General features: G+C 54.7%; 2 protein-coding genes across 2 annotated transcripts in view; one reads left to right on the top strand and one right to left on the bottom strand.

Moving 5' to 3' along the window:
• VOLCADRAFT_99063 (uncharacterized protein) overlaps positions 1-21,028 on the bottom strand; it is a gene marked incomplete at both ends in the record, with an annotated part of 27,140 nt that extends 6,112 nt beyond the window's left edge. The window contains 37 exons of the mRNA XM_002957850.1: positions 288-332; positions 821-1,009; positions 2,123-2,286; positions 2,680-2,803; positions 3,186-3,241; positions 3,957-3,976; positions 4,132-4,160; positions 4,519-4,539; positions 4,823-4,883; positions 5,008-5,191; positions 5,825-5,847; positions 6,852-7,037; positions 7,203-7,348; positions 7,865-8,284; positions 8,768-8,912; positions 9,895-10,024; positions 10,314-10,416; positions 10,600-10,759; positions 10,909-11,045; positions 11,381-11,457; positions 11,777-11,909; positions 12,750-12,884; positions 12,977-13,147; positions 13,755-13,943; positions 14,414-14,547; positions 14,900-14,960; positions 15,029-15,243; positions 15,320-15,389; positions 15,693-15,776; positions 16,317-16,478; positions 16,709-16,754; positions 17,331-17,475; positions 18,000-18,054; positions 18,958-19,105; positions 20,175-20,320; positions 20,595-20,775; positions 20,850-21,028. Coding sequence (XP_002957896.1) covers positions 288-332; positions 821-1,009; positions 2,123-2,286; positions 2,680-2,803; positions 3,186-3,241; positions 3,957-3,976; positions 4,132-4,160; positions 4,519-4,539; positions 4,823-4,883; positions 5,008-5,191; positions 5,825-5,847; positions 6,852-7,037; positions 7,203-7,348; positions 7,865-8,284; positions 8,768-8,912; positions 9,895-10,024; positions 10,314-10,416; positions 10,600-10,759; positions 10,909-11,045; positions 11,381-11,457; positions 11,777-11,909; positions 12,750-12,884; positions 12,977-13,147; positions 13,755-13,943; positions 14,414-14,547; positions 14,900-14,960; positions 15,029-15,243; positions 15,320-15,389; positions 15,693-15,776; positions 16,317-16,478; positions 16,709-16,754; positions 17,331-17,475; positions 18,000-18,054; positions 18,958-19,105; positions 20,175-20,320; positions 20,595-20,775; positions 20,850-21,028 — 4,674 coding nt within the window. The remainder of the gene's footprint in view (positions 1-287; positions 333-820; positions 1,010-2,122; positions 2,287-2,679; positions 2,804-3,185; positions 3,242-3,956; positions 3,977-4,131; positions 4,161-4,518; positions 4,540-4,822; positions 4,884-5,007; positions 5,192-5,824; positions 5,848-6,851; positions 7,038-7,202; positions 7,349-7,864; positions 8,285-8,767; positions 8,913-9,894; positions 10,025-10,313; positions 10,417-10,599; positions 10,760-10,908; positions 11,046-11,380; positions 11,458-11,776; positions 11,910-12,749; positions 12,885-12,976; positions 13,148-13,754; positions 13,944-14,413; positions 14,548-14,899; positions 14,961-15,028; positions 15,244-15,319; positions 15,390-15,692; positions 15,777-16,316; positions 16,479-16,708; positions 16,755-17,330; positions 17,476-17,999; positions 18,055-18,957; positions 19,106-20,174; positions 20,321-20,594; positions 20,776-20,849) is intronic.
• A 992-nt stretch (positions 21,029-22,020) lies between these two features.
• VOLCADRAFT_99062 (uncharacterized protein) lies at positions 22,021-26,742 on the top strand (the record flags this gene model as incomplete). The annotated part of the gene is made up of 8 exons (XM_002957879.1): positions 22,021-22,131; positions 23,524-23,649; positions 24,186-24,254; positions 24,336-24,486; positions 24,596-24,922; positions 25,235-25,412; positions 25,589-26,206; positions 26,688-26,742. The coding sequence occupies 8 exons, from the start codon at positions 22,021-22,023 to the stop codon at positions 26,740-26,742; spliced, it is 1,635 nt and encodes a 544-aa protein (XP_002957925.1).
• Between the last annotated feature and the right edge of the window lie 222 nt (positions 26,743-26,964).

Raw genomic sequence — 26,964 nt, 5'->3', positions numbered from 1 at the left:
CAGAACTGACCAGTAGACGGTTTTGAAGAAGCCGACATTGGGGGGGGGGGGAGTTGGGGAAATGCGGTTAAAAAGGTGATGACATGATGTCGAGCAAACGGTGCCGTAGCTCTGACGAGGGGGAGGAGGAGACATTATAATTAGTTCGATGGGAAGTGGGGTCCATGTAGAAAGACTTCACAGTCCAACTCTCACAACCCTTACAAAAGAGACTGAAATGACCGTTACCTACGACGTTGGCTTGTACTTCAGTACATGTACGGCAATCCGTGGTACCATGTCCGTACCTGCTGGGCCCGCGCCGCCTGTTTGTCGCCTACCAGCCTGCCGGCCTGCAGGAGCATGTACGGCAATGGTAGTATTGCAGTACAGCATGTAGTAGTACGGCATGAGGACGAGCGCATGTAGATTTTTTCACAACCGACTCAGCCTGGAGGTAGAGGAAACACCATCCTGTATTACCCATCCTGTACGATGTATTGTATATCATCTTGTCGTACATGCCGTACACCTAGAAAGGAGACACATCTGCACAAACCGAATAGGTTGTCTTTCTCAGTTTTGTGAAAAAGGAAATCTCGGTTATCTGCAATACACTCAACGGATGAGCGTTGCTTTGTCTTGGAGCGGATAAGCTCTCTTTTTATTTACGTCACTTTATTATTTGGAAAAAAAACATCATCGTAATCGCTATTTAAACGCTGACGCTGACGTGGGCCCCCCCCCCCGCGTTGCGACGGGCTGCCTGACGGTCCCCCAAATCCATGCAGGAAAAGAATCTACACAAAGAATCTATCTACACACGAGCCTAGCCTTTCACCTCATTCAGCCTTGCTTTTGCCGACGCCACCAGTTTGAACGGCCGCACGCTGAACCTGCGTTGCTCCAGCTCGTCCCGCAGCAGGTGTACGGACATGAGGATGCGGTCCAGGAAGCTGTCCACCCAGCCGGCGGCGGAGGCAAGCGAACGGATCCAGCTGGAGCTCGAACACACACCGCCGAGGTTGACCTGGGGCAAGGAAGGGGAGAGGAGGAGGGGGCGTGTGTGTATTGCGGGTGTGTATTGCGGGTGTGTATTGCGGGTGTGTATTGCGGGTGTGTATTGCGGGTGTGTATTGCGGGTGTGTATTGCGGGTGTGTATTGCGGGTGTGTATTGCGGGTGTGTATTGCGGGTGTGTATTGTGTGTATGGCCGTTTTGGGTGCAGGGGGAAGAAGGGCGGCCCCGGGGAAAAGGAGGGGAGGAGTGAGGGGCAGCGTGGCTACATGTCTTACGTTGTGGCGGGGGGCGGGGAAATGAAACAAACCCCAAATGGATATGATATCTGTCCCCCTCGTCCCCGTAGTGGAACATGTGGCCTAAAGAACAGACGCGACCGGATGCCGCGGTCGATGAAGCCGGTCGAAAGATAGAAGAAATGGAAAGGTTGTTCCAATGCCCGGAGGGGAAGGATAGCAATGCAGCAGTTCTCGTAAGCTGTGCCTCTTGAAGACTTCGCAATCTACCTGAGACTTGATGACCGCCGCGACAGCACTTGTGTAAGCTTTACCAATTTAAGCATGAGCATGATTGTGTTAACCCCTCCCCCCCCCCGAGGAAAATCTATTGCGCCTGAAAAAGACACGAGCGTGCATAACATCCATAAACAATATTCATACATACAGACCCCTTAGGCAGGCGGCAGGCAGAGATCAAGGCCAGACTTCTGCTCCCGGAGTGTCTGGGTTCAAATCCGCCTGCCGACATCTCGAGTGATTAAGGAGTGGTTAAATGGGAGGTGGCCCTCCATCATGTGGACGGCGTAGGACGTGATTACATCAACTTGCGAGCTGACCAGGAAGCAAGTTGAGGCGCCGTTGATCCGCTAGATTTGGTTGGATGCTGGTGGTGAGTAGCCGAACCCAACGTGAACCCATTCTGAAGTCGGATGGGGTGACGGATTAGGGTGCCCCTCTCGCAGGGGAGAGCAGGGAACTGCCTCGGGAAAGGGGGCCGCTGGCGAAGTTAACCACCCTGTAACAACATACATACAGACCCCTATACACACGTAAACACACACACATACATACACACATTCCTGCCGCGCCCGCGGCCCCCTGTCTCCGCCCTGCGTTTCCCTTACCTTGACGATGCACGTGACGAGCGTCTCGGGCGATGCCGTACCCTCGCCTCGCAACCCCGCAATGGTGTAGCCGCCGGCCACGGTAGCACGTACAGGCCGCTTGAACAAACCCGTGCCGTACAACTTGGGTTTTCCTGGCTTGGTGGACATGGTGGGGGTTGGACCTGCGGGGGAAATACACACAGACTCGCGCGTGTCTTCTGTGTCTGTACGACAGGAGGGGTTACGATACTCTACCTATGTTTTGGGGGCTGGGAGAGATGGGATGCGGAAGTGCCATTTTGTACAGCGTAGAAAGCTGCCTAGGGAGTACGACAGCCACGGGGTGTGTTTGATGGGGTACTCGGTACGGAAACCCACTTCACACAGGCATGTTGCAGCCGTAGTCGTTCGTACGCGTCACCCCCTTTTCCTGTAAACCTTGTCGGCGTTCATTACTTCAAATAAAAACTTCCCACTTTCCAAGGGATGTGCCGCCCTTCATAAGCGAGACGCGAAACGGCCAACCCCCATCTTGATTACCATCAGCTACCAACCGTCAACCACCAACCACCAACCTTCGCCCCGTACCCTTCCCCACCAGCCACCACTGCCACCACCGGAGGTGTACGGCATTGGGGTTGGGGGAGGAGGGGGATCCACGGACTTGAACATGACCACGACGACGCCGTCCTCGTCGTACTGCGCGCGCGCGCGGGCAGGTGTGTGTTTTTCCGTCGTACGAGAGCAGTTGACGATGTGGGAAAAAAGTGTTTAGAGGGTTTTAGGCATATATAACTGTTTAGTGTATATAACATTGTACGTCTCCAAACACACACACACGCACACACACACACACGCATGCACATGTTACACACCTCCCGCTCACCTAATTCACCGGCAAGGCGCCGCCACATCACCTCCCGCAACCACTCAAGGCTTCTTTGACGGGGTACATCTCCAAAAGAAAAGAAGAAAAGAATTTTCCGTAATACCCAAAATTATAGACGCCCCCCTCAATAAACTCCAACATAAACCCTCCTTCCCCTCCTTCCCCTCCTCTCCCCCCCCCTCAACCTCTCACCTTCCGAAGGACCTCCACCACCAGCTCCCTCGGGGCGCAGAAAAACCCCGCCGTGCCTGGGGCAGTCAGCACCAGCCGCAGCACCTAGGGGAGGGACATCTCCGCGGACCAGGACCGCCAACACGCGTACGGCCACAAGAAAACACACATGACACACATGACACACATGACAGCATCACCACCACCGCACCAGAGAGATACCGGCACAGACAGAGATACAGACAGAGATACAGACAGAGACACAGACAGAGATACAGACAGAGACACAGACAGAGACACAGACAGAGACACAGACAACAACCCAGGGAAAGGGTGGAAAGGGGGGAATGTGGTGTTTTCTTTTTGTTGTGATAAGGTCTAATAAGCGTGAAGTGAGTTCTGGAAAGGGCATTACGATTTAGCTCGTCCAGCTGCTGTACGAGTACTGCTAGTATTGTACGCCCATGGCATAATACTAAGGAAGTACAAGGAAGGTGTACGACAACATGTTCCCTTGTACACATGTAGATGGTATTTTTTTTCCGATTTCCTAGCGCACGACCTCCCAACTTCCTTGGCCAGTTCACGTCACACTATTTATTAATTTACGAGTGGTAAGAGTAGACAGCTGACCACGTCACCACGGGATCTGAGCAGGCCAAACTGGCCTCATGTCTGGCAAGCAAGTGTCACAAGTGGTGTGGTAGTGCGAAAACCGGGGGGGGGGGAAAGACGAACCACGAACGAGTGAAGCTGCTGCCAGGGCAAGAGTGTACCAGACGTAGAACTGACCGGCAGGGGGGAGGGGGGAGCTGGCGGCAGGTGGCAGATGAAAGGAGAGGCAGAGGCGCCGCACGCTCTTCTTACCCTGCCACTTCCTCCCCCTCACCCCTCCCCCTTTCCCCCTCCCCCTCCCCCCCTCTCCCCCCCCCCCGTTCCCCCCCTTTTCCGTAACCCCCCTGCCCACCTGAGCACCCGGAGCTGTAGCACTGGCGGCTGCAGCAGGGGCAGTAGAGGAGGGGGCGCCCCTGTCAGGAGACGGCCCCCTGCCCCTCCCACCTTTCTTACAATCGCCGGCCTCCTCCTCCTCCTCCACCTCCCCCTCCTCCGCCTCCTTCAACACCCGCATTCCCCCCCCTCCTCGCCGTGGAGGTTGCTGCTGCTGCTGCTGCTGCTGCTGCTGTTGCTGCTGCTGTTGCTGCTGCTGCGTCAAGGGCTGTAGCTGTGGTTGTGTCGGCTGTAGAGGCTGCAGCAGCTCCACATGCGCTGCTGGCCCCAGTATGGTGGTGTTGCTCCGAAGCCGCATCAGCGCCGCCGCCACGCGGTGGGGCTGACCGCGAATCACGCAGCTCACCATGTACTCGCCCTCGTCATCCTCCACACAGGCCGCAAGAGAGGATTTTTAAATAATGGTTGCGGATAAGAGGGAGGAGGGGGAGGAGGAGGAGGAGGGGGAGGAGGGCGAGAGGGAGGTGAGGCGAGGGAAGTGTAAAACACATAAAACGCAGAAAAAAATGGAGAGTGCTTTTCTTCCTAACTTTCCAGTCCTTTTGCCCTTAGCCCCATAGCCGCTTTAGAGCTAAAACCCCTCTTCAAAACCCGGCATGAACCTCCCCCCACCCCTCGTCATTAAATATTTCCCTGCAAACAAAAAATACCTTCGATACCTTTGGCGTGTCTTCGGAGCGGTGGTAGTAGATGGCCACGCCGTTGGTTTGCCTGGCGGGGGGAGTGTGTGTATTCCCGGGGGGAGCGGTTGACAGTTGGACGAAACGGTTGGACCACACGGGGGGAAGAAGGGTGGGGAGAGTAATGCGGGGAGATCATTCGGAGGATGTCGTACCTGTACGGTACCCATCGCTCTTCGTCGGGATTGGGCGGGGAGGTGTCATCCCAGTCGTCGTTTAAATCCAAATCTGGATCCAGATCGGAATCCGTATCAGAGCTGGAACTGTCATCTTCCAGATCGGATGCCGGGTCATGCCATGTTTCCTCTGCCGTACCAGCTCCGTCGTACAGGGGCACACCTGTACGACAGACAGGCGGTCAAGAGTTAGTCAGGAAGTCAGGGAGGGAAAAGAGTGATCGCCAGCGTAGATGTTTGTTTGGGATCCAATCTTGTACGGATTAAGATTCGACGGAGGTCCGGTAATTCCAGATCCAAAACCTCAACCGCAGTTCGTACTCACCGCGAAATGTGCGGGCAGCAGCCAGCTGCGTTCACGGTCCGCAGCCGTTGCAATAGTGGCAGTAGCAGTAGCAGTAGCAGTAGCAGTAGCAGAAGAAAAAGCAGCAGTAGCAGTAGCAGTAGCAGTATTAGTAGTAGCAGCAGTGGCAGCGGCGGCAGCAGCCGCGCAAAAATCAGCCAGTGGCAACGGAAGGCGCGTGGTTTGCATGGTCCGGAACATGAACAGCATGGCCCGTCAGGAGGTGGTGCGGATCAACAGTGGCGGGGAAATGGCGGTGAAGCAGGTGGTGGGTGTGGAGGGGGCCGGGTGGGGGTGGGGGTGGTCGGTTTGCAGAACAACGACCAGATCTCTCAATGGAGGGGAGAGAAGGAGGGGAGGGGGGAAGGGGTAAGACGAACCACGATAGGCGAGTGAAGCAGATACCCGAGATAGAGGTCCACGGAAAGTAAAGCCGTCTCCGCTGCTGCTTACGCTCCGCAGTGCAGTCCGGTATGCTGCAATACAGCAAAACGCAGCGCGATACAGTGCAGTACAGCGCAGTACAGCGCAGTACAATGCAGTACAATGCAGTACGGACGACCTTTTCACCTTGGATACATCACCGCCAACGCCACCCGCCGCCACCGACCCCAATATCGCGTTCTCTGGCCCATCACTGCCGTACATGCCGTGCACCACGCCGCCGCTGCCGCCGCCGCGGCCACCCGCTTCGCCTCCTCCGCCTCTTGCCCCTCCGCCGCCGCTGCCGCTTAAGGCCGGGACGCCATTCCCCCCGGGCCCGACCGCCGCCGCCGCTGCCGCCGACAGCGGACCGATGTCCCTGTCGGAATGAAACAGTTATATAGATGTTATATGTATATATTATATACATATATGTATGTTGTTACAGGGTGGTTAACTTCGCCAGCGGCCCCCTTTCCCGGGGCAGTCCCTGCTCTCCCCTGCTAGAGGGGCACCCTAATCCGTCACCCCATCCGACTTCAGAATGTATTCGTTGAGTTCGGCAACTCACCACCAGCATCCAACCAAATCTAGCGGATCAACGGCGCATCAACTTAGTTCCTGGTCAGCTCGCAAGTTGATATTATCACGTCCTACACCGTCCATAAGATGGGGGGCCACCTCCCATTTCATCACTCCTCAAACACCCGAGGAGCCGGCAGGCGGATTTGAACCCGGGTCGACTGGGTCGACTGGGAGCAGAAGTCAGGCCTTAACCTCTGCCAGCCACCTGCCTATATATGTATATTATATATACATATGTTACGGCACAACATATATATATATGTATATATGGTACGGCACACATAATATATATATACATATATATATACATATATATATATATGTATATGTGTATATATATTATGTGTGCCGTGTGTATATATATATATGTATGTATATATATGTATATATATTATGTGTGCCGTACCATATATACATATATATATACATATATATATGTATATATATATACATATGGTACGGCACAACGCACCGTCGCACCACTTGCGACTCGAATGCGGATAGCTGCCCAGGGAGCGGCTCCCAAGGGGTGAGGCCGTCGGAGGCCGCCGCCACATCTCCCCGCCGCCAGCCCGCCGCTGCCAAAATGTGTACGACGACCGTGCGCGTGCGCTGCTGTCGCCACCGTGACGTCGACAAACGTTCCCCGCCACGCACGCTGTACGACCACGTAGCAACCTACCCGTAAAACCCGCATCCCCCAACAACCAGCAACTTCCCATTCTCGTAACCCTCCCCAACCCCTTTCCCCGCTTGCCCTCCTGAAACCTTTTTTTTCTCTCTCTCTCTCTCCCACTCAGAAACCCCTTCCTGAGCCGCTCACCCCTTGGCCGCTGTCCCCAGCTCCGCCAGCACACCCGCCAATGCCGAGTGCCACCTCTCCGCTTCAGAGCGCTCCAAGAAGCCCAGCACCAGGTCCGTGTAACCCGCAGCAGCCCAGGAGGGAGGCCAGTCGATCTTGATCTCGAACTGAACAGAGGAGGAGGGGGGAGGGGAGGCGAAAATTCCCCCCGGGCTGCAATTCAGCGCCATTCAGTCAGGGGGTGTAGGAAACACCCGGGGTAAGGGGGCATTACGTGAATTGAGCAAATTAGGAGGAGGGAGGGGAGGAAGATGTGAGGGACCTAGGAAATGAAGGTCGTCAAGAAGAAGAAGAAGAAGAAGAAGAAGAGAAGTCCCCCCGTGGCGTTGGGGTCGAGAATCTTCTCAGCAACATCTCGTCGTTTATCTGTTTTCATGTAACGTTCACCTGTTGAAGAGTCGCCCTTAATCAGGTCGCAAAGCGGGCGACGGCCTTCAATTCTGTTTATCAAATCAGATTATTGTAGTCGCCGTATCGCGGTACAGTATACGTACTATAAATACATTACGTTGGCCTCCACCATTTCAAGCTGTAGGCACAGTTGGGGCCAAACACGTGGAGTACGACAGGGTTTCGTCATTCCCCCGTCCAAGCCTCCCATAACTATTAACACTATCCCTCACCAGCTGTACGGAAGCGTCCACCCCCTGGAGGGCCGCCGTAATGGCCCACGTGCCCGAGGGCCGTACGCCGCGGCTGGTGGGGCCGTGCGCAGCTAGCTCTGCCGTACGTGCGGGCCGTAGTGTACATCCTCTGCTGAGATGCCAGTACTTGGCGTGACGGGGGCTCTGGGCGCTAGCAGGTCGGTCGGGATGGTGGAAGGTGGCGATTGTACGACCGCCGCGAAGCAGCGCCACGCGCCGCCGTACAACCACGCCACCTAGGCGTGTGAGCTTGTAGGCAACGGATTCTAGCAGCGGCGCCGCCGCGGCGGCCGCTGTGGCAGCGGCGCCACCGCCGAGGCTGAAGCTGTTGGCGGCGGCGTCGGCGGCGACGCCGGCGACGTCGTTTGCGCTTTCCGCCCAGGATGGCTGGCGGCAGGGCTGCAGCGGTGATGGCGGCGGCTGCGCTTCGGAGTGGTGACAGGAAGTCCCGAGGGAGGCAGTGCGGGAACCGGCGAGGCCGGATGTTGACGAGGGGGAGATGTGCAGGTCTGCCATTTGGGGGCTAGGTAAAGAGGATCATTCGTAGAGGAGGAAGAGGTTGTTCCGGTGTCGCCGGTCCTAGATATGCCCTAGAAATGGCGGCCTCGGCGCTCCGAAAAGCGCCCTGGCGGCTGCAGAAAGAAAAACGCCGAGGGGGCGGCTTGGTACTCCTTGTGTAAAGTTTATTGTGCTCGAAATTTCATGAGTTAGGAGTCTGAAGAGTTAGGAGTGCAGAACTTTAGAGCATCAAGCAAATCTTGAGATGTAAGGTTGCGCATAAGGGATGGCACACAAATGGATTGTTTATTTTCCGGTTGATGGGTATTCGCACGTGAGAGTTTTATCATACGGATGTCAGGCTGTGAGGTGGCCCACGCCCACGTTTTGGCCTCCAGAAGTGACCCGTGGGTCTGCTGCAAGCTCAGTAATGGAAAGGCTTCCAAAACGTGATTTGAAGGTGCAATTAATTTTGCTGCTGCTGCGAGGGTGGTGCCCTATGGTGACCCTGAAGTGAAATGAACTAAACCTATGCGAAGCAGGTTTGGTGAGATGGGACAGAAAAGAATTACAGTGAAAGCAGGTAAATCGTACAGAGGCCGCAAATGGCGAGTCCATGCAAATAGAATTCATGGATCCGTGGCATCAGTCAAGTCACATATTCGTCAGTCCAAACGTCAAACGAGATATTGTATGTATGTAAAATGTGACGTTTTTTTTACAGTATTCCGAAAACGGAATAGCATACGACAGAGATGATTCCCACGGGAAAAAAATAAATCACAGCGCCATCACCGCGATTAAGCCATCTGCCCGCATATCACACAGTTCTTCTATAAACCTTGAGTGCAAAACAATAGGCCTACGCCAGGCGCCTGAGCAAAAGAAATCAAAAGGGATTTCTGCACATCCTCATATAAAAGACTTTAAAGATTATATTAAACGAGCCCGTGCCTGGCACGTAGAAAAATCACCAATAACCTGCTAAATAACCTGCAAGTAACCTGCTAAATTATTTACCTGTCACGAAGGACGTTCATCTCTTTGTGCCGCAGCATACCGCATAAGGCGCAAATTTTCGATTAAGCGCCCCGTCCACCATAACTTCGCCGACGATCACCACCACTACCACCACAACCACCGCTGCGCCGTGGGGTGTTGTTGGTTGAGTAGCGGACGCTCTTCCCCCGCGCTCGCTGTCACAAATCCAGTCACATCCATCCTCCAGAAGTCGGGTAGATGAGACCAGAAGAGAACATCGGTCACCAGCCGGTGCCATCAGCCGAACGACGGAGCAGATCCGCTTTGCTGGGTGTCTGATCACTGTAGCGCCAATGAGTCAAACAGAGCAACTCCTTCATATCGCATAATAACCGACCGCGGCGAAAAGACACCGAAAGACGATCAGCTCGCTCATACGGCCGCCAGCACACGTAATCCTGCAGAGATGCTGATGCTGATGCGGCTCCGCTGTTGGTATCACCGCTGGTGCTCACAGCTATATTGCTCACAGCTTGCTTTGCTCCCCTGCCTTGATGGGCAGCACCTTGCTCCAATCCAAGGGGGTGGCAGCCTTGCAGTCGAGACGGGTGAGGCGGAATGCGCCCAGCAAGCACTCCGGGAGCTCCCAGGGTGCCGAGCCTGGTTGGGTTTATGGTTAGTTGCAGTGGTGGTTGGAGGTGGTTGGTTGGGCAGTTAGGGTGGTTCACGGAGGCATCTCGTAGCGGCGAAGCGTGAGGTGCTGATTACATGCAGCGCCAGGCAAGCAAACGAAACAGCGTTGCACCCTTGGTATGCAGGGAGTGGAGTTCCTACCTCCTTCCCTCCCCTCCAGCCTTCCTCCCCACTTTTCGAAACCTGGTACAGCCATGGGGCGAAACCCCCCACACTCACTCCTATCTCCCTCTCCCTCACGCCCACCGCCACTCACCCTCGAGGACAAAGGCCAGGTCAATATCCAGCGAAGTGGTCGCACCTCGCACCATACCCGTCACATAGTTGGCCACGGAGTTGGCGGAGATGTCGATGTCCACCTGGAATGCGTGGGAGTTTCAGAATGTCGTACACAGGGTGACGTATACGGGATGACACCGACACTATCACAGATGATGCCAGCAATACACTCTAACCCCCTTTCCCTGCCTTTCACCCCTTCCCCATTCCCCCCTCTCCTGTCCTGTCCTTGTCCAACTCCCCCTCCCCCCCTCCCCTGCTACCTCTATGTACGTGGGTGTGCAGTGATAGGTTGTCTTGAGCGCCTTGCCAATAATGACCGGAGTGGTGCCCACGGACTGTTTGATCATCCAGGAACCGGAGGCGATGTGGGGAACCAGCTTCAGCATCTTGTTGCGAGTCTCGTCACTGCCGTACACAAACCTGTACGACATGCGACGGCAATGATTAGGTATCGTTGGTTAACCGTTGGCCGTTGGCACGAAGGTCGATCATGGGCCCAGAGCTTATGGCGTTCCGCCATCTCCTCCACCTCCCCCACCAACCTGCTAGCCGTACCAACCGTCACCTACTTGTGCAGTACAAAGTCAAACGGTTGCCAGTCATGTGGCTCGTCCATGGGCCGTACGGGAGGGGAGCCCAGAATGGAGGGGTGCTTGTCGCAGCAAAACACAGAGGAAAGCACCAGCATCGGAGAGCCGGGAATGACCTGATGTTAGGGCCGGACAGACAGACAGACATACAGACACGCAGACAGGCAGGTAGGCAGGTCGCACAGTCTTGTGGACGTGTGAGGCGATACAATGAACGACCAAATGGTTACATTGCATTGTTGCACGTGCACACTGGAGTTGTTAAGAGTGGTGAGATCCTCGTATACCCAAGGCTAGCATGAGACGCACTACGCTTGGGGCTGCACGCTGCATGCGCGCTGGACTGGCAGTGAGATCGAAATCACCGCAGTGCGCACGATCACGAGGATTGAGGGGCATACAGGGCCAAGTCCGGAAAGAGGAGATGAGCCGAGGCGCGCGCGGGACGTACCAGGCAGATGATGATGGAGAAGGGCGCCCCGCCCTCGCACACGGACGGCAGGAAGCGGCAAACGTGCTCCACCAGACCTGTTTCAGACATGATGGCAGACGCAGACGGACACGCGGCATCAGCAGCACGAGCATGCAGGAGGTGGAGCCGTGTGGAGCCAGCCAAGCAGGCGCGCGCAGGTAGGCACCACCAGGTGGCAGCAGCCATCTGTCATGTCAGTCCAGCCGCCCGTTGGCAACGAACAACGCCGCTGCTGGAAACCATGCACACGCAAGCATATCACCAAGCCACCTACCGTACCCACCGTAATGCACCCAGCCAACCGCAAAGCCACCGCAATACTATGTTACACCCATCCCCCTACCTCGCCCAGCATTGCAACCACCCGCCACTCACCAGAGCTGCTGGGCTCTCCAGCCACCATTGAACCCGCTTTGGGCAACTCGATGAGCTCCACACCGCCAAGGTTGAAAGCTGGCGCACCCGCCATAACCTTCTTCTTGTCCTTCAGATATGTTGGACCACGGACCTGGACACACATACACGAGAAACCTAAGTACATTTTCAAGGCATTATCACTAGAAAGCACCGACAAACAAAGCGACGGCATTTGGGGCCCAATGCACACCGGAAACCACAACGGCAAAGCACAGTAATATGGTACAATATAAGTACAAAACCAAGGTGTTGGCGCCATCTGGGACACGTCTTAAAGGTATGCTCATGTATGCTCGTCCTATGAAGCAATACCGTTAGGACGAGCACACACGTGGGTGGTACTGGCAGGATCAACCACCTTAGTAGAGTAGGACACCTCAAGGATTTAGGTATTAGGAGGAATTTATGAAAAGCTTTTCTTTTTTCCGATCATGGACGACCGAGGAGCACCACGCGCAACAAGCCGGCAACAGCAGCAGCAGCAGCAGCAGCAGTAAGAGCAACCCAATAGCCGCCAAGGCAGCGCCCCCGCAACACTGCCGCTGCCGCCTCCGGAGTAGCCAAGCATAAACAGCACGAACCCTAAGCCCTCTTCTTCCTCCTCCTCTGCCTCTGGACAGCCTTGGCGCCGCCTGTCATGCGGTGCCCCTATCATCAAGGGCCTTGGGAGGACTGGTCATGGGCACCGACCCACCGACCCGCCGAGTCACAAGGAGCCCCCAAGGGGTCTCACAAACAGGGGCCCGCACTTGCGCGGAACCCGTAACTGCTTGTAACTGCTTGTAACTGCTTGTAACTGCTTGTAACTGATTATAACTGATTATAACTTATTATAACTGATTATAACTGACTATAACTGATTATAACTGACTATAACTGATGATAAGTGATGATAACTATTTGCAACTGCTTGTAACTGCTTGTAACTTACTTGGAAGGGCGCATCGGTTCCCGGCACCTGCACCTCGGCCCAGAACTTTCGCGGCAGCTTGATCAACGACTGCACGCGCGACAGGTCAAGGCGCATGGACGAAGGTTCGACTGCGCCGCCGGATCCGCTGTCCTCCTGATGGGGCCCGGGATGGTACAAGCAGAGACGAACGTTCAACGAGTCAACGGCGATGCAGTCAGCCGCACGCACACATGTCCCTCCCTTACCGCAATCGTCGCGGAAATGGCCGCCGGCAGTGTGCTAGGTTCCAGATGGTAGGAGCTCAGGCGCATGGAGGCCATGCGCGCCGTCAGCTTGGGAATCCGGGTCACGGACGGGGCCGAGCGGGTGGGGCCGGCGGTGGAGGTGGCCGCGACCTCGCTAACCACAAAGCCATCCTGAAACACAGGGAACACACAGGAACAGTCCATCCATTCATCCATACATACATACATACATACATACTGACCAGGAACTAAGTTGAGGCGCCATTGATCCGCTAGATTTGGTTGGATGCTGGTGGTGAGTTGCTGAAACCAACGAATACATTCTGAAGTCGGATGGGGTGAACGGATTAGGGTGCCCCTCTAGCAGGGGAGAGCAGGGAACTGCCTCGGAAAAGGGGGCCGCTGGTGAAGCTTAACCACCCTGTAGCGACATACATACAGCGAGTGGCTGAAGTACAGCGCAGGTGGAGGAGACGGGGTTTCAAGAACCAAACCAGGATTTGAGGACCCAGGCAAGAGCAAAGGAGGAAGGGACATCCATCGTACAGGCGCAGCGCGGCAGATTGCAAGTAAATTAGCGGGGTGCGTAGGTGATGAGTCCGAGGTGGGGATTCCAGAACGCAATGGTTTGGCTCTTTACTTGCTGCAGTGTGGCAGCACATGTGGTGTGTGCTGTAGTAAAGTGTGTGCTGATTGATGGGACGGATCTCATTTAGGGTTGACTTAGGATACCTCCGAAAAAGAACCTACACAAAGAAGCTACACACGAGCCTTTCACCTCATTCAGCCTTGCTTTTGCCGACGCCACCAGTTTGAACGGCCGCACGCTGAACCTGCGTTGCTCCAGCTCGTCCCGCAGCAGGTGTACGGACATGAGGATGCGGTCCAGGAAGCTGTCCACCCAGCCGGCGGCGGAGGCAAGCGAACGGATCCAGCTGGAACTGGAACACACACCGCCGAGGTTGACCTGGGGCAAGGAAGGGGAGGGGAGGGGGGAGTGCGTGGTGCGTGGAATGGGGAGAAAGGAAAGGGAGAGGAGGAAAAGAAAAGAAAAGAAAAGGGGAACCCCCGGATCGAACGTGTCTAGCGACCCACATGCATGAAGTCAGGGAAGAAGGGAGGGTTAAGGTGGCTAAGCTCTCTGAAATTGCGTACACCTACACGCGCGCTACGTTTTGAATATAACAAAACACAAAACCACCACCACCACCACCACACACATACACACAAAATTGACATCTAATTGAACATTCAACCTGCGTCTACAGTTTCATGGGACGACTCTAACAGGTCGCTGGACTACGGAGCTCGCATCTGTATGAAGTTATTCGTGTACCACCATCGCCATTTCCCTCATCGCAGCTTAGATTATTAAAACACATACACACATTCCCGCCGCGCCCGCGCACCCCTATCTCCGCCCTGCGTTTCCCTTACCTTGACGATGCACGTGACGAGCGTCTCGGGCGATGCCGTACCCTCGCCTCGCAAACCCGCAATGGTGTAGCCGCCGGCCACGGTAGCACGTACAGGCCGCTTGAACAAACCCGTGCCGTACAACTTGGCCGTGCCTGCAGGATAGTACAAAGACATGGAGCGTGTTTCAAACTGCATTACGCTACTGCCATTGCCGTGATGTGGAGCGAACTAAAACAAGTAAAACCGCCGCATCGGAGGCCCACCAGGGGATGAGAATTACAGAATTGAAATGAACTTCCGGAGTCAGAACTCCGATTTAAACTGCCTAGTGAGTCCTAAGCGCTGGAGGCCCCACCAGGGGGAACCTGAAGGTCGCCTGGCGGTAGGTAAAACGTTGTGGACATGTTTGAGGTGCAGCCACCGCGGCCGCCGCCGCCGCGCCGCACAACCCGCCACCGCGCAATACCCAGGTCATTTGTTAGGCGGAAGCACAGCACAGCTTACATTCCATTCCAAGCACGCGAAAAAAATTGGTAATCAGTATGCGAAGTATGCGAACTGTGTGCTGTGGGAGTTACGTGATGAGGGATACAGGACATTGCACGCCGAGAGCTAAGCTCGGCGCACACACACCTTTGCACCATCATACCGGGCAGTTGCTTCCGTACTGCGTGCTTGGGGGCAGAAGGGTTTTACCAGCTGTCCAAGGTCGTTGGTTGGTTCTCGTTGTTTTCCTGTTGTACTTCCCGCGGCCTGTTTTCTCTCCGGGACGCACTCAGGTTTCCCCTCCATCCCCTCCGGCGGTCCCCATCGCGCGTCATCCCCCTTTGGGCTCCCCTTTGAAAGCCCTTCCGGGAGGACACCCGAAGGGAACGGGGTCCCGGGAAATAAGGAAGAAGAAAGGAAGAGGAGGGATCAGCTCACCCTTTGCCTCAGTTTCGTTGGCCAGGTCCACCGACTTGAAAAGAATCACGATGACGCCGTCGTCCTCCTCCTAATGTGAACGTGGCAAAGAAAAGATGATGAGGCATGTAATTCTCGTGGGCAAAAGCAGAGGCGAGCGAAGAACGGTGAGATGAGCCGTAGGAGTACGAGAGCTGCGCCGGTGAAACCCCCCACACTCCTCTACGGGGCCCTGGATCCCCGCGTCACGCAAACCCAATTTTTGTCATCATCCGTATCAAGTTACCCCATCGCAACGCGTCTTTGCACTCCTCGGCGCGCCGCCTCGAACCTCTGGTCACCCCACTGTGCCATCGCCCGCCCCACTGCCCGCCCCACTCATCAGCCCACCGACCTTGCGCATGCGCTCCAGAATGACCTCCCGCGGGGCGCAGAAGAACCCGGCATTGCCCGAGGCCGTCAACACCAGCCGCAGCACCTGCCCGGCCAAGGCATATGACATGACACGGCAGAACATGGCGAGCCATACGACATGATAAGGCATATGACAATACACGGCGTAACAGGTCCAAAAAGGTGCCGAAAACGCCACGGCGGATGCAAGCGTGAATCGCAAGAGAAGCCCTTAGACTCTCGTCCACACGCTAGAAAAGTGGGGCTGCCCTATGATCCACAGGTTATCAAAGGGAGCGCCAGCTCCCGCTTTTCCTTTGAAAAAAGGGCAGCAAGCGGAAAGCTCGTTACTGGCGGCTTGCATTCATTGGCGCGCAAATAGATGCAGCCCCTGCCCCTTTAGGAAAGAGCGTCGGCCCATTTCATTGCGGGTATCGATTGCATCGCGCCTTGGGACGACAAGTGTCGATGTCGGAGGTGTCTCTAGATCACACCGGGCGTTCGGATATCCTCAGCTTCCTATTACACTATGGGATTCCGCTTCGTCTGGATGACGTGTTGAATTGTTGGCTCCCCTTTGGATTTCCCCACTACCTCTATATCTCTAGCCCAGCTCAGCATTCACCTCCTTTTTGATCCCCGTCTTGTCATCCGCCGGCTGCAGCAGCTCCACATGCGCTGCTGGCCCCAGTATGGTGGTGTTGCTCCGAAGCCGCATCAGCGCCGCCGCCACGCGGTGGGGCTGACCGCGAATCACGCAGCTCACCATGTACTCGCCCTCGCCGGGCTGTGGTTGGGAATGGTGGGGACCGTCCGGGGGGGGGGGGCCGTTTAGCGACGTGAATCGGCACAGAGGCTGCATGCAGCTCCAGGAAGATTTATACTTTTTACCCCAAGCTCAAAAGATACAGGGGTATAAAAAACGCAAAATCCGCCACGCAAGGGTAACTTAGGCGGGTTTTAGACTTCGTGACAACCCTAAGTATATAGGGTTTTTACTTTCTTCCATTTACTCACCTGTTGCCCGTTTGCATGGTAATAAATCGCCACGCCGTTCGTCTGCCTGTGCATCGCGAAAATCGCACAGCGCATGGAGGTGGGGTCAAGGGCGGTGCTGGAGGCCACCCTTGCAAAGCTGCCGACACACGACGCAAAACACGAGGAAAGCGCCCAGAAGTAATCACATCGGCCGCCTCTCCCTTCCCCGCCGGTTCCGGGGCTCTCCGGTGTTCGTTAGGGCAGCGGCAACGTCTTCTGCTAGCGTGTCCGAATTCCCCGAAGCCCACCAACTCAGCCCGTAAATGGACGTGAGAAGCCTCCTTTGCTCGGCGCCCAACCGAAATCGCAGCACCCTCAGCACCTCACATACTCTTAATTCCACCTCTTTTCACTTCCTGTTCCTCTTTCCTCTTTTGTCATCCTCTTCTCGTCATCGTCATTTTACGCAAGAATCGCGCGGTAGGCATCCATAATTATCTATGAACCAGATATGTGTATGCGATGATGGCGACGATGACGATGATGATGATAATGATGATGACGCCCACGATGATGTTGATGATGATGATGGTGATGATTTTTCCTCATGAAAGGACACACACGACCGAGCACCTCGCGAGAGCACAACAGCGACACGTACCTGTACGGCACCCAGCGTCCGTCGTCCGGCGCCAAGGAGTCCTCATCCTCGTCGTCGTCGTCCTCGTCGTCATCAACAGAGGCATCATCATCCACTGCCCTCGTGCAGGAACCGTCCGCGGCAGCCGCGGCAGCGGCGGCGGCCACTGCACAAACACACACAACACAGCGGTGGGAAACGAAAATCGGCAAAGAAGTATGTATCACGTCAAAAGTACGGTCCCTTAGCAAACGTCAGGGCAAGGACCGGACCCATGTCTGCGTGTGTGTGTCTGTGTGTGTCTGTGTGTGTTGAATACTGAAGCATCGGTCCCGACATACTCGTCGTTGGCGTTAGACTTGCTGTACCATGGCCTCGTAACCCTGCCGTCCCCGCCCCGACACAGGCTTATCCGCTCATGTCGCTTATACACACCCGCAGTAAAAGCTCATCACGTTGGTCGCAACCAGCACGTTCAGCAACAACGCATCTGGTCTCTTCCCAAGCAACCCCAGCCTTCCGGTCCAAACCAAACCAACAACTAATGGAAGTTCAAAACGGGTGGAACCGGTGTAGGGCAGGGCAGGGCAGGGTAGGGTAGGGTAGGGTTGGTTTCGGCGCTGTGCGTGTGCGCGTGGCCGGGGTCCCCGCTCCCCCCCCCCTACTCGCTGCACGGCGCCGTGCACTTACATCCCTCAATGGACGGCGGCAGAGGCACTTGCTTCGCGGCGCCCAACGGGGTCATCTGCAAGGAGGACGGCCAGAGGGCAGTCGAGTCACCTACGGCCAGAGGGCAGTCAAATACTGGAGAGCGGAGAGCGGAGAGCGAAATACTGGAGAGCAGAGAGCGAAATACTGGAGAGCGAAATACTGGAGAACGAAATACTGGAGAGCGAAATACTGGAGAGCGGAGAGCGGAGAGCTTCTCAGGAACGTGCCGTCTGGTTGCTTGGCGCGCCGCTGCTGCGGCGACGCGGCAGATGGGTGTGTAAACTCGAGTGACGCACGGTAAAAGCTTTGGGTTTAGACCGATGGAAGACAAGGAACGCTCTTCCGCTGTCGCCGCTTCATTATGATGCCATTGTTGCCTCGTTGCGTCTGATCCCCCGCACGTTATGTTCCCTCCCCCTTACTCCCCTTCACCCTCTACACAACACACCACCGCACGTGGGTCTAGGTCTATGGGGGTAAAACAGATGAAGGTGTAGAGTGTATGGATGGATGTGTGTGTTCGAAACACATACAGCAAGCATACGCGCCGCACAACGCCACAACGCAATACAGCTCAAGTGACAGCCAAGCCATCATCAAGTGATCTAAGGACAGCCTCTTCAAGCTTCTAGAGGCTACACTCGAGGCGCCGCTATGTTCAGCGGACCCCACCGCGGACCACTTTGACCACCACCAACCACATCACCGACCAATAACAAACACGAACACGTGCGGAAAGACGAAAACCTCCGTTCCGATTCGCCGTTAGGCATCCAATGGCATCGCAAAATATGTATAGCCGTCTCGGGAAGACGTGCTTGCTTGCTTAGGAGCACATGCAGAGAAAGGCAAGCGCACATTTGGAATTCGTCCCCCTCCTTACTCCAGACTGGCCCACACATGGGCCATCGTCTTCAGACACCTAGGCCCTACTTACTCCTGCTGCGGTCGAGGATTCCGAGAGCCCGGAAGGCCCTGTGTTCGTCACAGTCGAGGAAAAGACTGACGACTGTAGGGATGTTGTCTGGAGCTCCGCAGATGGCAGCGTGATCGTCATCTTCCCGCTGGTTGACCTGCTGTGGTTCCTGAGGGTGGTAATAAAGACCCCAGCAAGCGCCGCCCGATGTGGGGTGTGCAAATCGTCATGCCACTGCAGGTTTAAAAATATGGCCCAAAGACAGCATGTGTGTGTGCTTTGTGGGAGAGAAGCGAAATATGCGCACGCGCTCTGCATCATTCTGGACGTAGGCGATGTTCCCTTCCTGTTCCCTGCGCGGCTGCAGCTGCAGACCATCGTATGATGTGTGAAACAGGGGGGTGTATCTTCGCCCGTGGCAGCTACCCTGCGAAACCCTGCCTTCCCCGGTATTTCGGGGCACCCTCATCCAGTCACCCTAGTCAACTTCCCAGTGGATCGCTCAGGTTCCGCACCCACCACCAGCATCCAACGGAATCTGCCGGGTCGACAGCGGCCCAACTCCATTCCTGGTCGGCTCGCAGGTTAACTTTATCCCAGGTCACCACCGTCCATCAACTAGGGGCGCAATGCCTTCCACCATCGGAAGGACTTTTGACCCTAATGGGTATCGATCCCGGGATTTCCCGGGGGCAATGGTCGCGCCTTACCAGTAGTGCCAAACCATTGTATATACATCGTATATATACAACGAGAGGTTGCGACGTGAGAGGCTCTCCGTGTGATGGGCGAGGGGAGCGAGAGGCCTGTGGCCCCTTCCTGGCCACTATTTGATATCCCCACCCAAACCCCTGGTAATGGAGATTGTGCTGTGGCGGTGCCTTTACCGCAGCAGGGTAGCTATGAGCTGTCCATGGCCATGTGTGTCAAGGGCCCCGGTGCCGAATCCACCAGGCCGGGGCCCTGGTGAAACTAAGATGTAAGGTACACACACACACATGCACACATACGCAAAAAGGCGAGGACGGAACGTCGGCATGCTGGCAACTCCATCCACGCCGTCCTCTCCCCTCCCACACACATACAAAAGCCCTTCTCAGCCACCCGTCCCTTGGCCGCCAACGCGCAGGACCTGCTTTCCTCTAACTCTAATCCTTGGCCGCAACCCTCTTGCCCTCCTGAAACCTTTTCTCTCTCTCTCTCTCTCCCACTCAGAAACCCCTTCCTGAGCCGCTCACCCCTTGGCCGCTGTCCCCAGCTCCGCCAGCACACCCGCCAATGCCGAGTGCCACCTCTCCGCCTCAGAGCGCTCCAAGAAACCCAGCACCAGGTCCGTGTAGCCCGCAGCAGCCCAGGAGGGAGGCCAGTCGATCTTGATCTCGAACTGAACAGGGCCCATAGCATGCACAACGCTTTACCCATGATGTCTGCGCTTGTCCACCCGCAGGCGATTGGAGAGAAATATTAGCGGAAGGAGTCAAGAGGAGTTAACAGGGCAAGGCGCCTCGTACATTTCTGACTCTCTCCTGTTGGGCTTCGGGAAGGAATACACGCGTGGCGGAGAGCAGTGGCAGGTTGGGGGAAGTTGGAAGTCCCCCAAGTTTGGCCATTCAACGCAAAGAATTCCGGTGTATTGGCAGCGCCCTCCTACTGCTTACGACTTCAACAAATGTCTCGACGCCCTGCACCGCGGCGGTGATTGCCCACGTGCCCTTCGGCCGTATGCCACGCTTCTTGGGCACCAGCTCCAAAGCACTTGCTGGAAGCAGGGCACAGCTCCGGTCAAGCATCCACGTAGTTGCATCAGTCTTCTTATATGGGTCGTGATAAGTTACACACCTGTCCAGCCAAAAAAATGCAGGCTGATCGATACTTTATGCGATTAAAAGAATCCTAACAGCCGTGCGACGCACTTGTCTTTGAATAGAGCAGCACCACGTTGAACAACAACACCAGGTATCCGGGTGAGTTTGTAAACGACGCCCTCAAGAAGCGGTTGCAAGCTAGCATTCATGGAGTCTGAGTGGCCCCACATAGGTTGTTGGACCTTTGCAAAATCATATTTAGAAATGCCTTCAGATTTTCTTGCCATGGTGCTAGCTGTAAACCAATCCGTGACTTTAAATCCAATTGGAAACACACCCAAAGCTTGGCTTTGTAGTTGGCGCAGGTTTACCTCTGGAAAGAGTCACCCTTTACAAGGTAAACCTGCGTCCTTCCCTAAAGTAGTGATGGAAGGCAAAGAATTTTAAGTGAAAAATTTTCCTGGAACCAAATACGGCATTTTAGCAAAGCAGCTACCGGTACAACCCCCATTGGCTTATATGTCAAACAATATTACTTTACAGTACCAAGACCCTCCTACGCTCAGCAAATCGTGAGCGAACTGTTTTAAGGCCGGGGGTGTGCGTATGCGCACCAAGAAATAAGCACCTGATCATAAGATTCCCAGCGTTCCGTAGAGGGTTCAGATCCAGCGATATTGTCTGGCCTAAGGCTTAAAGGAAGCTGCAGCCGGACAGAAGGATGACTAATTTTTTATTATGTACACAATAAGGTAGTAAAGCTGCGTTGCTGTCAGTGAAGGGGGCCCTGTATGAATCAAGATGTCCAATTAGTGGACGCGTGAGGATTGAGCGTGCATGCATTCCCAAAAGCTGTTATAAGCCTTCCACTCCTGGTAGTGATCGGACGATTCGTCCCAGCATTTCCTAAGCCTGCCGGAGGAGACACTAATTTCACTGCTGAACGCTGGCAGCTCACAACTTAACCGTACGCTGGAAGGGAAATCGCATCGCAAGTCGTAGCCAGCCGTCAACGCTAAGAGAACTTAAGGCAGCGCAGGATGCCCCGTCCTACTGCCTTCAAGAAAGCTGGAAAATCATAACGAGATATAACCTGCAGGAAACCAAGCCAAGGGAAACGCCCTTGCGTTCCGCCTTCAGCTCGCCTGCCATGGGGCCGTCGGATGCAGCAATCCTTTCGTCAAACTACACATCCATGTCTGGGTTCAGAACGTACAGATAATTCTTTGGGGCCCATTTCAACGAGCGGATTTTGATCGGATTCATACAAATCCATTAAATGTCACCCAGTCCGGCGCCTCTGAATTTGGAGTTTGGCCTGTCATACGGGTCGCGCCTTGATGCTTTTCCTTGCCCAGTTTTGCTCAAGTCCCCCTGGTGTGTCGGGGAGGTGCGTTTGCCTTCGCGTAGCGAAACGAGTCGAGCGGACCCTAGTAGACGCGTCCATGTGCACATCTCAGACATTCATTCCAAAGCGCTGGGAGTCGCCTCTTGCTTGTCAATCACTCCTGTAACCTTTACCTCGCCCTCAGCTATTTGCTGGAACTTGTTTGTATCTCGTTGAATGCCTGCCAGCGTGGAAAGCTGAATGCGAAGCGGGGCGCGCCACACAACACGCTGCGATAGACGTAATTACAGGGGCATTTCAATCTGATTGTCAAGTTCGCATAATGTGCTTCCACGGCCGTGCTTGCCTCTGTTTCCCTTGCGAACATGGACAAACATTAATTCAGACGCGTACCTGTCAACAACCGGGAATCCACATGGCGAAATCTAAGCATTGGATGGGTCTGGCGGCTGAGCAAGCGGGCAGGAAGGAGGTGCTCCCGCATACCACAACATTGATGCCGCGTTCGGCGCATTGTAAGCTTGCGCAGCTTAGGCTTTGCTGTTGGGCGTTGGCGACGAGCAGAGCGCGCAAGGAACGGTGTTTTGTACCTAGGGAGGAGCGGGTATGCCCCTGCTGCGGCACTGATAGGCCTTATAAAGATAAGAAGCACGTCTTGCTGGACTGTCCGGTGTACGGCGAAATCAGATCTGATATGGATTTCCCACTCTTCGAGCATATGAAGGACGCTATGAAGTGGGAACCTGAACGTCTGGTGAACATGCTGGAATGTATGTGGTCCCACCGCAACTCTATCCTTCTGTTCAGTCGTTAGTATCCTTTATCACTTGCTTTGTCTGAAGTGCGAGGTAGAATGGTGCTTAGGGGCGATCTGGCAGCCATTGAGCCCTCGACTCGTATTGGGCAGTCTGCAGGTACGGGGTACGCACCCCTACAACTATGTAACACACACACACCCATACACACACCCATGCACACACACACATATCAAGCGCGCACTGAGATTGGACGTGCGTCAGGGGACATAGCCTGCTGCGCCAAGCCATGGGTCTATGGCCATCCATTCGCACTAGTTCGCCCGAAGTGTATGGTGGAATGAAAACAGCTCCCGGTTTCCGGGTCGCCATGCATAACCTCTGCGCGTGAATCGTGGTCACACAAAACATGTCCGTTACGGAAGCACCTTCGCACTTGTTCGGAAAAGGTCGACTGTACGGACAGTTTACTCGTACCACCTTTTCAACCTCGCGCGTCGTACCACTAAAGATGCATTTCAAGGTCAGTCCCGAGTACATGGTTACTTCCAAATGAACAAGCAAGAATGTCAGATTTAGAAAACTGAAATGTGTTTCTTAACCCTCGCATGCGCAGCTCCTCGTGGAAGGGTGCCTGAACTTAAATTTGTTAGTCTTCTACTCCCCCTTCCATTTTTAGGACCTGGGCAAAAAGCCAAAGCTTGATTCTGAAGCCAGACGGGCATTTGCACGTACTTGCGGCAACGATGACCACCGGTCTGTGCGTTCTCTGCAACGTGGAAGTGACCGAGGACGATCACCGTCGGTGCGTTTCAGGCCCAATAATCAAGGAAAATCATCGGGAAGGGAATTTGCGCTGTCATATCCTTTTGGGGTCTTGAGCTCAGGCTTGAGTATAGCTTTCAGCTGGGTTTCCTTGCAAGCTTCTCTGCAACGTCTGGATATCTAGACTATTTCCCATGGAGTTACCGCGAGCCTGTCCGAGAAAGGTGTCCAAGGCGACTTCGCGCGTGCAAAGACAGTAGTTGGTCTGTCTGTAGGAACCGAAGATTCATTTGACCAGTTGACTATATTATTGTTATGCTCACATATGTGTCAAGCAGGGAGATTGACTGTCCCAGCAAAAGCTGTCCTGGGCGTATCTACCATGATGGTTGCCTTGCAACATATCTGCGGAGGACCAAGTACAGTAAGGACCGCTGCGTAAGTGCAGAATATGAGCTGAGGATGACCATAATTGTGATACATCTTCATTGCTTGCAAATCAGTTATAGATACTACGTCCAAGTGTTTCCTCCGAACCTCTTCTGTTAAACATCTTCATCTGTCTGTGTTGTGCAGACTGGCTTTCCTTGCCCGGCGATTCTCCAGACTGGCAAACCCTGTCCGGGCTACGTCTGCAAAATGCATGTAGGCGTATTGCGGTTTGGGGAGGGGGCGTGTGTACCGAGTGCCGCGAAGGGTAATGCCATGGGCTTCCCCCTGTAACAGGTCTTTTTCCCATCAAATCAAAAGAAGAAACAAGCACGTCTCGAGGCCGCTATTGCTGCCGCAGCTGCGTCAAAGCAGCGGCCTGTGCCTGTTAAGGCAAAAGCCGGCGCGCAGGCTGCTATCGCCGCAATGAAGTTTGCTACTTCGGCAGGTGTGTATGATGTGTCCGGTCGAAACCAGTCGGTCCCTGAATATTCTCTGTGCGTTTCCTGTTTCCCGGCACCGACCTCTTTCCCTTCACCTGCTTCATGGCCCAGCAGGCGTTCCGCAGGCAGTTTGTCAAAAGCCCTCAAGGGCTGCTGTTAAAGGACCCGCTAATGTTAGCGCTAACACTCAGACCCTGACTCCAAGCGCCAATCAGAAGCAGCGCGCCATTCCCGGCTTGGATGTTGAGGCCTTCGAAGGCGCTCTTCCACGGAAGTCTCGGCGTGCTAAGGCGCAGTTGAAGGCTGCAGTTGGTGGTGTAAGGCAGAGCATCGACAGCCACGCGGCCGGTGCCTGGCAGGACAGTAACGAAGATAATAGCCTGGGTGGTGGAGACTCAAGGCAGCGGGAAACTGTGTGGGATGCGTTCGCCAAAGCACCAGGTGAACGGGCGTGGACGACCACGTTTGTTACTTGTTATCCATCCCCATGCATGGTCAGTTCAAGGTACAAGGGCAGGATAATGCATGGCGATCGATTACATGGGCATATTCTTACGGATCTTGGAGTTTCCATTTGGGTCCCTCCCCGTGTTCTATTATCCGCTAACTTTCTCCGTACCGTATCCTATTGTGTGAAGTGGCATTTGAGCTACCCTCCGTTCCTTTTCCTCAGTCGTCGAAAGGTGGATCGGACACGGGGTTTTCAAATTAAGTCGCGCTGCGCTGGCTTTATGTGCGCTGCTTGCACTGCAGATTGGAGCAGTAGCTTGAACTATTTTGATCTTTTAAACCAGCGCAATAACTCTGAACACGAAGGCCATTTCAGTGCCGCGCTTGCGAAGCGAATTGTGGGCGGCACTGCGAAGGGGTCGTCGATGCGGTATGGCGCCGCCCATGAACGAGAGCGCAGCGTTGCGACACCTAACGAAAGGTACGACCCCGCTGCACCTAGGAGCGAGTACGTACCGGGCAGTTTACTTGGCAGCGCTTGGGGATCGTATCGGGGCCTACAATTCAGGTGCAGGCATGGAACACGATTCGCTGTTATTCGCTGTAATAATCTAGTCATGAAGATCACAGGCGCAGTGTTATTTATCATTCTTGCAGGAATTTCCAACTGGCCCTTTCACGCGACAACAATAGCGATGGCGACAGTGTCACACCAGCCCTAGACAGTTGCTGGGACCTGGAGCTCTTGGACTCGCCGGCAAGCGACTTGGAGGCCATGAAAATCGGCAATGGGGGTATCTTGAGCGACACGACATCGTCCGAGATACTGGCCGACCAGACGGACGACCCGCCGGTCGAGTTCGACATCGTGTATAGCGCTGAGGACGGTTCGTACTTGGTGCTTGATGCCCTTTCTAACTTGTATTTCAGGCTGGAAGACGTGTACAGCACGTCGCCGGAACTCACTGAGTGCACCGGGGAGGATGGTAACTTGTACACGTGTGTTCTAGTCCGAAGGTCGCATTTGGAATTACGGGCTCAACGGCAGCAGGCATGGCTGGAAGCGCAGGATCTCCAGGAGCAGCTTCAGCAGGACATGATGTTAGCATCGACACCGCCTGGGGAGGAGCTTACGATGGGGTCGCATTCCTTACACTCCGCCGAGCCTTCGCCTTCACCGACGACCGAACGTGCCGTCGACGTCATCACCAGTGGAGCGTCGGCGCATGAATCATGCGAGGATGATACAGATGTTGCGAGTCTGATGCAGTTACTGTGCGTCTGAACAGTCCAAGCTGCGATGTCATATCGCCGAAATTGGTAGACGTTGGGCATCCTCAAGTATGCGGGCAGTTATCGATTTTATGCCCTTGAGGGTATAATCGATGCGGTGCATTTGCGGCACAGCCCAAGCGTTCTGAGGTGGCTTTCATGCAACATTGCACGTTAAGCCTTCATGGCCCCAATGGTCAACTGCTGACTACATGTGTGCTGTCACAAGTACCGTCTGCTTGCAGGATCATCGGGGATTGACATGGGATATGTTTCTGAGTCGTGAGCTGGTTATAGATAGCATTTCAATTCACGTACACGTAATTGGAATGTTTGCATTTGGGGGATTGTTGTGGTTTGCATTTGGTTGTGGTTTGCATTTGGGGGATTTGGTTGTTCGGCTGCTATATGTAAAATACGAAAAACACCGTGCCCTGCCATCTCTGCTTGTCAGCACTTATCACATGTCTCCATTGCTCAACAGTGCCAAGCTCTCAATCCCAAGGGTTCAAGCATACCAAAACCCTAATGGCGCTTGAACGTCACCCATCACGCCCACTAGTACCAACCACACTGTCCGGATATGGTGAACGTGGTAACAGTACTAAAAGTTATCTGATACCGTAAAGTAAGGCCCGTCAATAAGTAGTCAACCACACAGACAATTACTTCGGCATGGCACTCTGCAAAAACCCTCATCCTTCACGGAAACATCCGCCTCTCATCGCCGGTCTCTCCGATCCCGGTCTCTGTCCCGATCA

The sequence above is a fragment of the Volvox carteri genome, assembly GCF_000143455.1.
Source record: "Volvox carteri f. nagariensis unplaced genomic scaffold VOLCAscaffold_81, whole genome shotgun sequence".
Classification (NCBI taxonomy): Eukaryota; Viridiplantae; Chlorophyta; class Chlorophyceae; order Chlamydomonadales; family Volvocaceae; genus Volvox; species Volvox carteri.
Note: the sequence above shows the minus strand (reverse complement) of the source record. Positions and strands in the feature narration are given on the sequence as shown.